Source organism: Zeugodacus cucurbitae, chromosome 2 (genome assembly GCF_028554725.1).
Source record: "Zeugodacus cucurbitae isolate PBARC_wt_2022May chromosome 2, idZeuCucr1.2, whole genome shotgun sequence".
NCBI classification, from domain to species: domain Eukaryota; kingdom Metazoa; phylum Arthropoda; class Insecta; order Diptera; family Tephritidae; genus Zeugodacus; species Zeugodacus cucurbitae.
Genome location: NC_071667.1, coordinates 36270839 through 36287500, shown reverse-complemented (window position 1 = coordinate 36287500; position 16662 = coordinate 36270839). Strand labels below are relative to the sequence as shown.

The following is a 16662-nucleotide window of genomic DNA, read 5'->3' as shown; positions in this document are numbered from 1 at the left end:
ATTTTGGGCGGCTAAACTCTGACAGAGCTCGATGATTGTACCGTGCAACCGTTCGACTTGAGCGTTGGAAGTTGAGTGATGCACTGGTGTTATTACGTGTGTAATATGTAGTCGATTGTATACGCATCTTGCAGTGTTTTCGTTAAATACACTTTCGTTATCAGTCATGAGATATTTGGCGTTCGGGTACACTTGTGTTAGTACTTCTTCTATGTATTCATGACAGTTTATCTTTGTGTCTAGTTTTCGTAAGAAACAATATTTAGAGTACCTATCTATAGAGGTGAGATACTGCGTGTTATTGATATGGAATATGTCCATTTGAATGTACTCTCCTGTTTGTGTTGGAATTGGTGTTTTTCCTATAGGTTGTCTATTTGGTTGTCGTTCGTAGACATATCTCGCCGTCTATTGTTTTTTTTTTACACATTTCTTTAATGTTAGGCCAGAAATGAGTTAATAGTATTTACTGGGTATTATTTTTGTAATTTCTATGGGCACGTTTGTGTACTTATGTAATTATTTCAATTTGCTCGTTTCTAGAAGTGACATCAATAAGCTGATTTTGAGCTAATACAAAAGTATAGTTTGGGAAAGCCGCAACGATTTGATTTTTTAAATGGAAAATTATTTCGTCATCTATTTTCAATGCATTAGTAATATTTAGCGTTATTGTGTCTTTTAGTTTAGTTAATAAATCTGCTGTGTCTTTGAAATATATTGTATGTCTACGTTGACAAGGAAATATTGTTTGGGTGATTATTTCATTTCTTTCATTATCTTGCGATAGTATTATTTGATTTTTAAATGAATTAAGAGGTTGTTTAACTTTTTTAATAATATCGTTTGATGAACTTTTTGTGAATGGTCTGAACAACTAGTGTTAGTATTAATTTGTTGCCTGGAAAGAGCATCGGCTACGACATTTTGGTGTCCTGGTTTGTAAACTAATATTGCACCATATTCTTCAATCAAATTTTTCCACCTTTTAATTTTGAGTTGGGATTTCTTTCGGAAATAGAAAATATTAATGATTGATGGTGTGTATAAATGGTAATGTCTGCTATACCGTACAAATAGTTTCTGAGTTTTTGTAGGGACCATACTATTGCTAATAGTTCCTTTTCATTGGTGCTATAGTTTTGTTCCGTTAAATTCAATGTACGTGAGATGAATGCAATCGGCTGACGGTTTTGTGATAAAACTGCTCCAATAGCAAAATTACTTGCATCTGTTGTTAAACTAAATGGTTTGGAGAAATCTGGTTGGAAAAGTTCAACCTGTTCTTGCAATGCGTTTTTTATTTTATTTAAAGCTTCTATTGCAGCATCATCCAGATTTATGAGTACTTTAGCGCTTTGATATTTTTTTACCATTCCTAACTCTCCTCTTAAATGAATTGTTAGTGTCTTCGTGAGTTTAGCAAAATCTTTCACAAATTTCCTGTAATAACTGGCAAGTCCTAGGAAAGATCTTAGTTCTTTTAAATTTTTTGGTTGAGGGTAGTTTTTTATAGTATCGATTTTCTTAGGATCAACTGTTATTTTGTTATGTTTTATGATATGCCCAAGGTATTCGACTGAATCTTGAAAAAAGGTTGACTTTTCGTCAGAAATCGTCATGTTTGCATTATGTAATGCGTTAATTATTATTTTAATGTGTTCCATATGTTCTTCTGGTGTGGAAGAATATATTAATACGTCATCAATATAGACATATGCAAATTTACCAATGTATTCCATAAGAATGTCGTCGACGCATCGTTGAAATATGGATGGAGCATTCTTTAGACCGAATGGCATCCTAATAAATTCATACTTTGCACCGTTGACAGAAACAGCATGTCTTTTCTCGATCAGATTGTTTAATTAAGATTTGGTGAAACCCAGATTCCAAATCAATTGTGGAAAAAAATTTTGCTTTTCCCAAATTTTGTATTGTCATATTAATGTCTGGTATAGGATATCTGTCAGTAATCGTATGAGCGTTAATTTTTTGGAAGTCAACAACCAATCGTTTCTTGGGTCTACCTTGGTCATCGGTGCCCATTTTTGGAACAGTCCATATAGGTGAGTTATATGGGCTTTTGCTTGGTTGAATTATACTGTCATTTAACAGTTTCTCAATCTCTTTCCTGACAAAGTCGTGATCAGCCATAGGATATGGATATTGTTTTGTCCATATCGGATCTTCTGATTCTGTCCTAATTGATGCTTGAATGGTGGTTGTGAAGGGAAATGTTTCACTAATACAATTATTTCTTTTCATGAGTTTGTCTACCTGGTCTTTGAATTGTTCATTATTAATAGTATAGTTAATTGTTTGTTCATTTTTTGAAAGTATCTATTTTTGGTACTTTAGGCTATAATTGAATAAATTTATTTCTGCTTTCATTTGACGTAATCCTTGTTCCCCAAGAATCATGTCGAATTCGTTAAGCTCATTTATTTCAAAAAAGGTTAAATGATGGCCGTACATCGTGATTACTTTTTTAGAATCTATGACGGAATAACCGTGCAATGTTTTAGTTTTAAATGGTTTAACTTTAATTGATTTCCCTATGTTACAAATTTTATTTATATAATTGTTTGTTGATCCTGTATCTACTAATAAGTTAACGAGCGTGCCTGTTAGGCCACATATTGTTTGAATGCAGTTCAGCCCGTTTATTCGCCTAAAAAAGTGCTCCCTGATTCATATTGTTCTTCATATTTCGAGTAGTCTACAGATTCTAAATCTTCTTCCCTTTTGGTTTGATTTATTTTGTGGGTCGCATTTCCATTGCTAAATTCCTTATTTCCTTTGTTCGTATTATGTCTATTATTATAGCTACGATTTACTACGATATTTCTTGTTGTACTTACAAATTGTCTGGAGCTGTCTATGTCCATTGGAACTAGTGCAGGTTGCCATTGTTGAGGTTGATTGTTAATTTGCTGCATCCTGTCATTTGCTCAATATTGCTGCTGGTGACGATATGCAGATTGGTTATGGTTGAATTGAGGATTATAGTTGGTCTTGTAGTTGTGTCTTGATGGATCATCATATTCTGTCTTGTTTTGTGACACAAATTGTTGGTGACGTTGTGTGGGTTGAAAGCGAGGATTTTGGTTGTATCTCGGTGGAGTAGATTGTATCTCGAATTGCTGGTTTGCGTTGTCATGATGGATGGTACAAGCTATTGCATACGCTGCCTCCAAGTTGTTTGGATTGTTGCCATACAACGTTCCACTTGTGTATTTTGAATTCAAGCCCAGAATGAATGTCCTGACTGCTTCTTGGTTAGCATAGTCCTTCATATCCATACTATTATGTTTATTAGACATCTAAATTTTGGACAGTGCTAAAATGAGCGCTTTGGACACATTGCTATGGAATTCTGCTAGGGATTTCCTTCCTTGTGTAATTTTTTTCATTTCATCCAATAAAACGTATAGGGGACATTGATCGGCAAAGGTATAGTCCAATCGGTTGATAATGGAGTAAAAATTCATCTTCGTATTGTGATTTGTCAAAATATCAGCCGCTTGTCCTACGATCTTCGTCCTTATGATTCCGAGAGCGCTGTAGTACTTTGGATGATGGCTAAAGTTTTTTATGGCTTCCATGAATGTCCATACTTGTGACCTCCATGATCTGTATGCTGCCTGACTGCCATCAAATTTAGGCAGTGATTTGAAAAGTTCCAAATCAATTTCTTTTGGATCGAGGACGTTGAGTTTGATGTCCTCAAGTTCGATGAATGGTGTGACTTCTGGAATATGTTTTTGTTCCATTGCTAATAGTCGTTGTTTCAGTTCTTCTTGTTGCTGCTGCAGAGATGACATCAGTGACGCCATTTGTGCATGCATTTGAGCCATTTGTTCTTCCATTTCGTTTTGCGGTTTTATTTGTCTGTTGTCGTCAAATGTTTGTTTTTTTATTGACTTACGAAGTTTTTTTAGTGCGTCCAGGTTTGCTAGTTAATTAGTGATGTATTGTCCGCTTTTTCAGGATCTATACTTAGTGATGTATTGTCCGCTATTTCAGGATCTATACTTCTGTTTTTTTGTTAATTATTTTAGCACTTTTTTCTAACATTTAGTGTTGGAAATCTTATTTCCCGTGGAATTTTTTGTCTATTTTACTCTTTCATTACTGTAGAGTAAAAAACGGCTTAATTGACCGGTTTGAGCCCCCAGTTAATAATGTTATGATTTTTTTTTTTATTTTAACATTTTTATTAATGAACCGTCTTCTTACAACTCCCTCTTCTTACAAACGATGCTTATAATAGACTTAAGACTACTTATATAGTTGTGGTTTGCTGATTGGGATGTACTGCTGCATTCTTGATAAGGATGTTTCTATTGTTTTCCTGATAAAGATGTTTTTACTATTTTCCTGATAAAGATTAGCCGATGTGCCGCTGTGGTTCGTCTAACCGATAGTGATGTTTGTTGAGGTGATAAGCATGTTTAACTATTGATATTTGATATTTGTATATGTTTATGTTTATTATGTATGTTTAGTTGATAAGAATTTTGGGTCAACGATGTGTTCCTTAACTAACGCGAGACACACTGTATGGGGAAGCTACATAAACAGCAGAGGTCAGTAGAAATTACAATTCATTCTCAATAGCAACCTAAGAATGTCGGATCACTCCTGGATACTCTGCAAAAACCTAGAAAAACTTGGTGGGACAAATATACTAGGTTAGTAACAAAAGAACTAGCGATAATAGATAAGAGAAAAAGATGAAGTCTCCTCCGTGTTGGAACAGCAATCTCAAAAAAACCCGAACACCAGCAAGAAAACAAAAGCTGTTCGGAAAGCGAATGCGGATTAATGGCAGTCTTTCTGCACATCAATAGATAATTGCAAATAATTTGTCAGGAGCAATAAAAGCTCAAGAAACCATGTGCCAGCATAATGACACACATGTAGTGTTGTACGAAGTTGGCATCCATTAGCTGATGCATATGAATTGACACAAAATTAAATTATGAATAAAAGGCTGGATAATGAATTCCGACTTAGCTATTACTGCAAACACTCTAAAAGTGTTTTTTCCGTTATATTTATTGGGTTTAACATATTATTTTTATAATTTTTAAAAATTGTGTTTCTTGATTTCAGTTTCTTTTGAATTTAATTTTCATCTAAAAAAACATTTCCTTATTAGATATTAAGTTTGCAGATACAGTACTTTTCGCTTAATTGCACATCAAAATTTGCCGAAATTTTGCAATTAACCGGAATCAATTAACAGATACTTGCTTAATTGAACAATTTGTTCAATTAAAAGAATCCTGTTTATATGAACAGTTTGTTCAATTACAGGAATCACGCTTATTTGGACCATTTGGGGAATTAAGCGATTACGTGGGAATCAAAATTTGAAAGTTTTTTGTCTTATTAAATCGTACAATATTAAAATATTATCCAAAATTATGAAATCGATGTGATTAAAATTTCGAGAATGTAAAGCATTAAGCGGGTTTATCTCGAATTTTGAAGTCGATTTTGTTGAAAAATTTCCACACGTCTTTATTACAACTATTTTTTGAGTCAGTGTATGGCGGAAATTTTACCATAAAAGTAAGTTTTTTAGTTCAAAATCTGTCCAAAATTCAATTTTTAAACTTTTCTTTTTATATTAATTTCACTGTTATTACAATATAATGTAAAAGTTTAAAACAAAAATAACAAAATTATCGATCGTTCCTATGGAAGTTATAGAATATAGTCGCCCCATCTGGCCATTTTTTTACAAGATATTTAAAATATTTATTTTTGGTGAAAATTTCATAACGATATCACAACTAGAAGTATTTATGGTATGTATTTATACATGGCCAACTACTGTGCATTGCATCAGTATATTGCATCGTGATCATGAACAAGTGTTGCTTGTTTGTGCCTTTTGTGTTCGTGCTATTTAGGTTCTCTGCTTATATTGTTTTAAGGAATAAAAGTCGTGTTTCGTGTTTAAGCTGTGATCACAATTCGAAAACGTAAATCAGTGTAAATCAGTGGTCGGCAAACTTATACAATCAAACAATTTATTTTGTGAGAGTGTATGCGTGTTGAGAGCTACTCAACTGACCAAGGGTATGTTCTACTGGTCCCGAACTTTCTTAGAACTAGTGAAATTAGGACCAATACTGTTTTCCTAACAATCGTTTTTATAGTGTCAATCAATTTTTGCAAAAAAAAAGTCGGTAGTACAACTTCGAATTAACAACACAATTATTAATTATTATTAACATATTAAATGGCGAATGAAGTTGGAAAATTAATAGTTGTGTATATATGAACTGACTTTCAAAAATAATAAAAGAAATTAATAATCAAAATAGAAATCAAATAATATATAAAAACATTGTATTTTGTGTTGATACATGCATGAGTACAATCCATACCACACGTCTTGCTCGCTGTGAAGTCAGCAAGCAACTGACCTCACATCTATTCTATGGTGTAACAATGATTGCAAGTACGTGTGTTTCACACGTGCACTCAGTGTGCGCTCAGAGAGCGCTCCGCGGGCAATGGGCTGCCGATCACTGGTGTAAATCCATAGTTCATAGCGATCAGTTGGTTGCAAAAGTTCTGTTAAAAATTAGTGAAGTAATGAAATTATAAATTCCGAAGAAATATGTCACATGCTGGAATCAGCAGAAACTTCTAGTGTTACTGGGGAGATTCGAACATTCCAGATTCCAGCAGTTATACATGAAGTGATGACAGTATTCAAGAATACCAGGATATTCGCGCAAAAATGGATTTGGCAGATCAAAAATCAAGTTACTTCAGCCCTCTCTGCAAAACTATTCGCTGGTTTCATAAAAGTTCTTTTTATGTTCTAATACGTTCCGTTCGATGTGATACGATGTCGTATGTACGAATATACGCCGTACAGTATATTTTATACAACCAAAATAATTTCAATATGAAAATATCTGACTTTCGGTAAAATATAATTAGGTGCTTAAGTGGAAGAGCTGGCGCTTCAATACGAACACGTCCTCAAGGCAAGGGGCTTTTAATGACATCAGTGGAGGCAACAAAGGACGGAAAGCGAAAAAGACATCGTTGCGGAGAGAGCAATTTCGAGCTGAAAACTACAAACGTCTGCTAAAAGAAAGAAGGCCAAACTAGTAGCCACATATTGCGCATAATGTCCGAAATGAATAGTATAGTATTAGTATTATTTGTAAACTTTGTGTTTCACTATGGAATAAAATATTTTTTCTTTTAAAATAAGCTTATACATTTTTAAGGACCTTAGCCTCTAAATTGTAGGGAACTAGGCGTGTGTCACCGGTGATATATTGGCAGCCAACGTGTGTATGTTGTGAATGTATGTGAAAATCCAAACTTGCCTTGATCGGCATCGACCAAGAATTGGGAATCGGTCGGTCATTAATAAGATCATTATTTATTTGTTTAAAAATGTAAATATCTTACGTTATTGATGGGGCAGTTTTGAACCAAATATTTCTCCTCTTGCGGAATATTCTCACTTTCGTTGTTAGGAACGGCAAGGGCGCACTCATATTGAATACTGAATACCTGATGATTGGTAAGTAACTGGATCTTACTGAAATCACTTCAAATTTTACTTAAAACTTACCAAGTATCATGTATTGAGCGTGGAATTTTCTTCGAAGTACATAAGCATTCGTTTTGATATACCTTGCAGTTACATTTTTTATTTCTGGTCATTACATTGCTGTCTGTTTTTGTGGGAGGTTTCTTATTCTTGCCACCACATGAAGAACAAGGTTGTTCATCTCCTTCTATATGCCGAGACTTTGAGCCTGATGTTAATATTGGATATTCAATAGTATCGTAATTGTTGTCATTGAATTTGCTTCTTAATTTTAAGGCGTTGTGTGTCAAACTTTTCTTTTGTTTAGAGTTTTCAATAATTGTTTTAATATACGCTTTTTCTTTCGAAAAGTCAGAAAGCACTGGAAAGGGATTGGTCTTCACTAACAAAGGATATTCCGTTTCTTTTAATAAATTTATTAATATTTTTTCAGTTTGTACATCATGTGGTTCAATGGATTCTATAATGCCTTGTTTATCATTATACTTATGATGAGGATCTCGAATAGTTCTCTCGAATTTTTGCATACATCCAGGCAGTTGTTGATTTTGAAATTTTATATGGATTTTTGTGCCTATTTGTGGGAATACTTTTGCGTATAAAATGTTATTAGTACCTTATTACAGAACAGGTTTAAATTTCTTACAATAATCTTCATAAAAATTGTTAAAATCGGGTGTATTTTTCTCTGTCATAGAAATATCTTCGGATAAATGAGGGTTCATGTTCTTTGAAAATATTCCGGATCTGAAAATATTTTAATATTATGGTCTTTGTTAACTCATTAAAAAAACTAAGTATCTATGGGATAGCGTTATTGATTCAGAAAATAGCACTAACCAGACGATAAATAAAAATGAAGTGAAATTTGTGATATTAATTACACAGCCACACAAAAAAAAATTGTTTTGTCATGACCTGGGGGTCTTACTACATATATGGGCCTTATGGTTTTGGGATAAACTCAGAAAACCAATATGGCGGACCCTATTTTGAAAAAAGAGCTAATTATATAAGATGTTGATACGCACGCTTTCTCTGCTAGTGAGAGAAGGGAAGTTATAAAGCTTATAAAATCGTTGTACTCATTTAATCCCGCTAATGTAGGGTATTTATTGTTCATTTTTACATGTACATGTATTATTTCACGACAAAATTGCAACAATGTGAGATTATTTTTAGTAGGGATGCCACTCACGCATCGCATTTGTCGCAAACCACAATCAGGGAGGCTACTCTGTAAAGCGTTACAAATAGAAATGTGTTACGAAAGTGAATTGTGCTCAATACTATTCCATTGTTGAGTGTTTGTTGCTCTTCAATATCACAGCATTCGAAGGCGAAGTATGCAGAGAGGAAACGCGCTGCATATATTCTACGAAGAGCGCACCTGCACCCACCAACAAAGGAGGAGCTCACAAAAGAGCTCCAGAAAACCTTGGAGTGTGCAAAAGCGGTTTTACCCAACTTTAGCTTGGAACCGCCAGAAGGTGTTACTAAAAGGCAAAGGTCAGCTGAAGAGGCTAAGCCATCAGCTAAGCGGCCGAAAACAAGGGGTGAGATGAAATTATATTAGGAGGATGGAATCATGTATAGAAGTTCACGTAAGTGAGGAAAGTTTTTGATTGTCATTAACATGGGAGTGTCCGAAAACACTTCTTGTCCACATGGTTCAAGTAGCTCACGATTTCCGGTTTTAGACCAAGTATCCTCTGGGCTACCTAAACAGCCTTTTGGTGGCGAGGTAAAGTGATAAGGCGAATCCGCTTTGTGGTTGTGCGTAGGTTTTGGGACCCACCACATAAAAACGAAGTACCAATGAAAAATCGAAGAAAGCCTCGGACCCCCCCTTTTGATGATGGCATGCACCTGGAATGTCCGGGCTCAAATAAGTGCGATAAAAGAAAGAAGGTGGGTCCTTGTGACATATACTACAGCGGCCTTATAAAGGAGCGCAAATTTTGGTGTTGGATTTGTGGTGGGAGAGACTCCGTCGCCGAGTCCTGGAACTCACCCCTGTGGATGAACTTCTACTCACAATCCACATAAAAGCGAGGTTCTTCAACATATCGCTTATATGCGCCCACGCCCCGATGAAAGAGAAGGACGATGTGGCCAAAGATACTTTCTCTGAGCGCCTACAACGCACCTACGATCGCTGCCCGAGCGATGTCAAAATTGTGCTTGGCGATTTCAACGCTAGGGTGGGTAAAGAAGGCGTCTTTGGCACAACAGTCGGAAAATTCAGCTTCCATGACGAAACATCGCCAAACGGCCGGATGCTGAGAGACTTCGCTGGGGCCCGAAATATGGTATCTCCAGATTGCAACACAAGAAAATGCATCATGCAACATGGCTGTCTCCTGATCGAAGCACGCGTAACCAAATCGATCATGTTGTGATAGACGGAAGACATGTCTCCAGTGTTTTAGACGTGCGAACGCTTCGAGGACGAAATCTTGACTCGAACCATTATCTGGTTGCAGCGAAGATACGCACCCGCCTCTGTGCAGCAAAGAACGCAAGTCAACAAACACAAGGAAGGTTCGACGTCGAAAAGCTGCAATCGCAACAGACAGCCAAGAACTACTCTACTCAACTTGCACTCTTGCTCTCTGAGAGCACTCATCAGCATCTCGGTATAAAGGAACTACCGCTGCAGCCGAAACGACCACAACACGTGCGGGATGGGATAGATACCGAGAGCTGAAGAAGGAAGCGGACCGTATTTGCAGACAAAAAAGAAAGAGGCCAAAATACGTCAGTATGAAGAGCTTGAGAGTTGGCCGACAGAGGTAAGGCTCGAAAATTTTATGAAAAAATTAGGCGACTTAACGAACGTTTCAAGACCCGAGCATTCTCATGTAGAGACCAAGGTGGTAATCTGGTAACCGATGTCCAGGGCATACTGGGATTATGGAGGGAACACTTCTCCGACCTGCTGAATGGCAGTGAAAGTACAACACCAGGAGATGGCGAGCCGGATTCCTCAATCGATGAAACAAATGTTCTATTACCCGATCATGAATAAATTCGAATAGCAATTACCCGCTGGAAGAACAACAAAGCGGCTGGGGCCGCTTGATTACCGGCCGAGCTATTCAAATACGGCGGTGAAGAACTGATAAGGTGCATGCATCAGCTTCTTTGCAGAATATGGTCGGAAGGAAGCAGAGCAATCTCAAAGCATTAAAAGGGAGATCCTAAAATCTGTGCCAATTACCGTGGGATAAGCCTCGTAAATATCGAGCGTACTGTGTGAAAGACTAAAGCCCACCGTCAAAGAACTGATTGAATCTTATCAGTGTAGCTTTAGACCTGGAAAATCAATAACTGATCAGATGTTCACCATGGGCTAAATTTTGGAAAAGACCCGTGAAAAGAGAATCCATTCGCACCATTCCTTGTCAATTTTAAAGCTGCTTTCGACAGCATGAAAAGAAGTTGCCTCTATGCCGCGAGGTCTGAATTTGGGATCCCCGATCCGTTCGATACCAAACGAGGTTTCAGACAAGGTGACTCACTATCGTGTGACTTCTTTAACTTGATGCTGGAAAAAAATAATACGAGCTGCAGAGCTAAATAGTGAAGGTACAATCTTCCATAAGAGTGTACAGCTGCTGGCGTACGCCGATGATATTGATATCATCGGAAGCAACAACCGCGCCGTTAGTTCTGCTTTTTCTGAACTGGATAAGCAAGCGAAGCGAATGGGTTTGGTGGTTAATGAGGACAAGATAAATATCTCCTGACAGTTAGCGCATTTGCGTCGGGGCTCCCACATCACTGTGGACATCTAAAGCCAATATTAACGTGAGTACCTGCCGACGACGGCCTTACCTCACGGTGCTCAAAAACACAGCGGATAATAATAATAATAATTTCGTATACCTTGGAACCAGCATAAACAACACGAACAATGTCAGCCTTGAAATCTAGCGCGGGATCACCCTTGCGAACAGGTGCTACTTTGTAGGGAATTCAAAAGTAAAGTCCACACATTGACATTGTCATAGTTCAGCGAATAAAAATACAGCGGGATCTGGTTTCACTGGGGATTTCCAACGTCACTATTATCGATTCGGATATAATCAAATATACAGTTTTTAACCGATTACATACATACAAGTTAATGGTCGCCACAGTAGAATGAATAACACGCAAAGTTGAACTCAATTTCTTTATTGAATAAATTTCTTTTTATTCAAAATTTTGCTTATTTACTATAAACTTACGTACGAATTCTTACTTACTAGTACTTATTTCGATATACTCAATAATGATAACATAGCAATCCTCAGTTTGATCGAGAAACGACGTACATTGCGGCGGAACGGCTTCCGCTCTGGTTAAGTGCCGACGAAATGTGTTGTTGTTGAAGTTTGGGAAATGAACTTTATTGAGCAACAAATGATATTGCTTATTTGCATGATATTGCTGAATTGTATTTCTGATTATAGTTCAACATTCTTGTTTGTATATTTTGAAAGCTACGACAACTTTGTTGTTGATATATTTTGATAGCTACTCTAGCTGTGATAACTCCGCCTTCTTAAGCATCAGCGACTCGTCCGAGCCAATATGTGGATAATTTTATGTCCTTTTTGTAATTTTTCCTAGTCCTTATTTGATCGTCACGAGCGGGCTGTCGTATTCGTAGGTGTCCAAAGTGATCAGGGTGACGAGTAGATTTGAAATCCGGGTGTTTGTCTGACCGTCTGTGCAAGCTGTAACATAAGTAAAAATTGAGATATCGTGGTGAAAAGTTGATTTCGAAGATGGGCGAAATCGGACCACATATTGGCGAAAACCGAAAACACATAAAGTGCCATAACTACGCCATAAATAAATCTATGGTAAAATTTGGTTCACACGATCGCACTATGAAGGGACATATATGTAATTATTTTGAAGAAGTGGGTGTGGCTCTGTCCCCTATTAAGTATTATGTACATATCTCGTAATCTACTAGAGCTATATTAAGCAAATTCTATAGAGTCGTTTCTTTTAGATACTATGTACCTAATACAGTCCAAAAATGGAGGAAATGAGATAAATAAAGTGATACTTCCAAATAGTTCAGAGTTATTGGGCTTAAAATGCTGCCTTCTTTCTCCATTACCAAATTCTTTGGTACAGTGAAATAGTGTAGAGCCTTTATCAATTTATGCCTGATATGCAATACTGATTTTTTTATCCTGAAAAATTTAACAAATTTAGTGAATTTGTCAACGCAAGAAATATATTTTTCGCTGAACATTTCTATAACGTTGATATCCAGTATTTCTGTTGCGTACGAAGGGATGGGTGTTGCCTGCAACTTGGGTTTTGTGGATGCCGATCGTTCTTATTACATCTGCAAATTTCACATGACTTATTGCATTTTTAAATCAGTTTAGTCATTTGTGGAAAATAGAATTTTTCCAATATCTGGTCTTTATTTTCCTTACCATTGCGATGGGCTCTTTTGTAATCCTGTTGTATTATTTTAAATTTAACGTCTTCATCTGCGTTATCGGTAACTACTTTCTGTGTAATCCTTATACGAAATTGTGAGAAATTTTCTTGATTAACTTGCTGTAATATTGAAATGTATCTCTCTTGGATTTTAATTCCATTGATTATGTTTGGGTTTAAAAAGTTTTCCAAGATTTTACTTAGGTTTTCTTTATCGTAAACTTCACATTTAATGCGGTGTCTGTGGAAGCTTGGATATGGTTCTTCATGTATAATTTCCTCCTTTCCTTCTATAAATATAACTTGATTTTTAAATACGTTTAATTTGAATACATAATATTAACTTCTATTGGCAGTCGTGTTAACGCATCGGCGACTACGTTTGCTTTTCCTGGTTTGTAAATGAATTTATAATTATATTCTTCTATCCTCGCTTTCCATAGTTTTAACTTGGCATTGTTATTACTGCTACTTAATGCAAACGTCAAAGGCTGGTGATCAGTAAGGATTTTTATTTTCTTTAGTTTTTCTCATTATTATAATGTCATCGATATAAACGTAGCAGGATTTTCCATAAGCGTTTTGAGAACATCATCGATCATTCTCTAAAAAATGGAAGGGGCATTTTTAAGACAGAATGGAAACCTAGTAAATTAATATTTACCATTGGCTGTAGAAAAAGCTGTCTTTTCTATGTCCCTTTCCTTCATCCTGATTTGGTGGAATCCGGATGTAAGGTTGAGTGTAGTAAAATACTTACATTCGCCTAAGCTAGCGAGAGTGTTGTTTATATCAGGTATTGGATAGAAATCGGGTATTGTTATTGCGTTTAGTCCTTTAAAATCAGCAACTACTTTATACTTTTTTTCTCCTGATGGACCTGGTTTTTTTGGAACAACCCACAATGTGGAGCTGTACGGATTCTTTGAAGGCCTTATTACACCATTGCTTAGAAGTTCTGTTATTTGTTTTCCTACTTCGCCCCGTAGGTTGGTTGGGAAAGGATTTGGTTCTTCGTTTGTTGTTTTAATTTCTGCTAATACAGTTGTGTCGGTTGTCCCACTCTCGGAGACAAATCCGAAAATTTCCGAATATAACTTCATGTTCATAGGAGTTTTCTTGAATATTATTTACTTGTTTAGAGATATGTATTTTGTTTTAGTGGCAATACCACACCCTTGAGAGTTATTGAAGTTATACTTCTTATACGAGTTCGGAACAGTTGCGATAAATATTAAAAATTTATGTCGATATGTTTGCATGCTCATACATATTCATACATATTTAAGACAAGCCGATTTTCTACCAACAACGCAATGTAGCGTCGCGCAGGCGGCCATAAATTTTTCGACACATCTAGCTTTACAGAGTCGTTTCAAGTGATCCCTCCGTAATTATAAATGCTCAAAATATGTATTGTATAGTATTGACTTACTATTAGAAAATATAAATAATTAAATGTATTTAAATATTATCCTAATATATGATGCCAAATATTAATGTACTACAATTAATTTTAGTAAGAATCAAGACATAAAACAATCCATAATAATATGAGTTGGGGACATGGATCTCTTTGCCTGCGAAAACGCGACACTGATTACAAGTCTGTGACAAAAAAATTACTATTTGCGGTCATTTGCTGTCCGCGGCAACGAAGATTTTGCAAGAAATGTACTATGAAACATACATATGTACATGTTTATATATCATTGAACAAACACACAAACTTACATTTGTATATGCGTGCACGTAAGTTTGTCAACCACCAAATTTACATTATCCCAGTGAACAAACAGAAAAAATTTAATCATGGCATTGGAAGCAATGACAGGTCATGTCGCGCTTTGCGATATGAAATGATAAAATTACGTCGAAATCCAATTGTCACCTTAGAAAAAGGATTATTCGAGTTTCTTAGCACAAGAAAATGTTTATCAATAATATAATTCAATTGTCAAAGTCTTCGTGCTCATGTTGATGATTTCTCAGATAAAGTGTTTAAACAGTCAAACATCTTGATGTTATCAGAAACATTTATGAACGACAACGAGCCTCCTGTATCCGTAACAAATTTTGATTTCGTTGTAGGATTTCAACGAAATGAAACCAGAAATTCAGGCGTTGCTATTTATCACAATGAACAAGACAAATGTCATATTCTCACTCCTCATTTAGATATAAAGGCTCCGTACGCGAGTGATGCTGATGTGACGATATCAACATCAACAAGAATTGGCGATTTGTGTGCGGTAGAATGCAAAATGAACCCTAGCGATAATCATAATAATAAAAAAATTAATTTAATTGCTATTTATATATCACCAAATTTATCAATGAGAGATATAAAATTGTTCAACGGTAAAGCTTTATTACCGTTGTCAACTGCAGGTTCGCAAGCTTTTGCAGATATTATCGGTAGAGTATAGCGAACAACCGGTACTCCTTGCGGGAGATTTTAATGTAAATTTCTCATTGCCAGAAGCTGAACCATTACTGGCATTCCTCAGAGAGAAATTTTCATTAGAAATGATCAATGGAAGAAATGATCCTACGACAAAAGGAGGTACGACTATTGATGCGGTATTCGCGAGAAATATAGATAAAAGAGATTTAAGACATTTCATATCGTATTTTAGTTATCATAATCCAATTGTAAATGTTATAGTTATCAATCCATCAGAACCCAGAAATGATAATTGATTTGGACTTTGGTTTATAAAATGTGCATAATAAATTTATAAAATGTGAATTTAAAAAGGTGCTTCTCGCTAGTTTTCTTTCATACAAAATGATATGCATTTCTTGGAATATCACTAAGAAGTATAACTTCATCCGCGCGAGTTACGTCCACTTCTCATTCCAATGAGTCGTTCAACTCGCTTCCAATAAATTGGGGCAAATGACAAACAAACAGCTTTAGTTGTTTACGCAATAAAACGGCAGACCAATCAAATTTTTTAATTTTCGAACTAACAAACTCAATTGTTTGCTTACACAACAATAATGTCACCTAATTAATTTTGTTTTGTATATAACAACAAAAAAATTCATTGAACACTGCAATAGTAATTCGATACTTCCGTTTTTGTTTATTTTAATAATTTTGGTGCAACGATCGATTTCGTTGACTTAATTGATTTCACAAACATATGAATGAGTTCAACTGATGTTGTGCTGAGTCTGCATTTGAAAATTTAAGAACCATATAAATATAAGTAGTTTTTAAAGAATGTAGTTAGTTCTTAAGAACCAACCGAATTGTAATTGTCAATAAAGATTTTAAAACAAAAATTCTAAATCGTTCGGCATCTATTACGAAAGTGGCGCAGTCGATAATCCTTGCAAGTAATCATAAGATTACCACGGTATTAATCTAAAGATTAATAATAAAAATTATTACGCAGTCGATAATCCTCGCAAGTAATCATAAGATTACCACGGTATCAATCTAAAGATTAATAATAAAAATTACAACGATTAATAATAATTAATCGGTCGGTATTAATCAGTTTTAAGTGAACAAAAAAAAAAGAAAAGAAGAAACATGGCAACTGAATCAACCCTTCACTTAACGGGTTCGGAGTTAATAAAAGAAGCGTCAA

The 16662-nt window shown here is 35.6% G+C and overlaps 1 protein-coding gene across 11 annotated transcripts in view; it reads right to left on the bottom strand.

Moving 5' to 3' along the window:
- The window catches only part of LOC105219969 (uncharacterized), an 833969-nt gene that overhangs the window by 514309 nt on the left and 302998 nt on the right, over positions 1-16662 (bottom strand). For 9 of the 11 annotated variants that reach the window (XM_054225503.1, XM_054225502.1, XM_054225506.1 and 6 more), the window contains exons 6-8: positions 8247-8347; positions 7622-8189; positions 7456-7560 (exon numbers count right to left, since the gene is read on the bottom strand). The exons of 1 other annotated variant lie outside the window; for it this stretch is intronic. In XM_054225503.1, coding sequence (XP_054081478.1) covers positions 7456-7560; positions 7622-8189; positions 8247-8347 — 774 coding nt within the window. The remainder of the gene's footprint in view (positions 1-7455; positions 7561-7621; positions 8190-8246; positions 8348-16662) is intronic. One more of the 11 variants, XM_054225500.1, reaches the window with a different exon arrangement.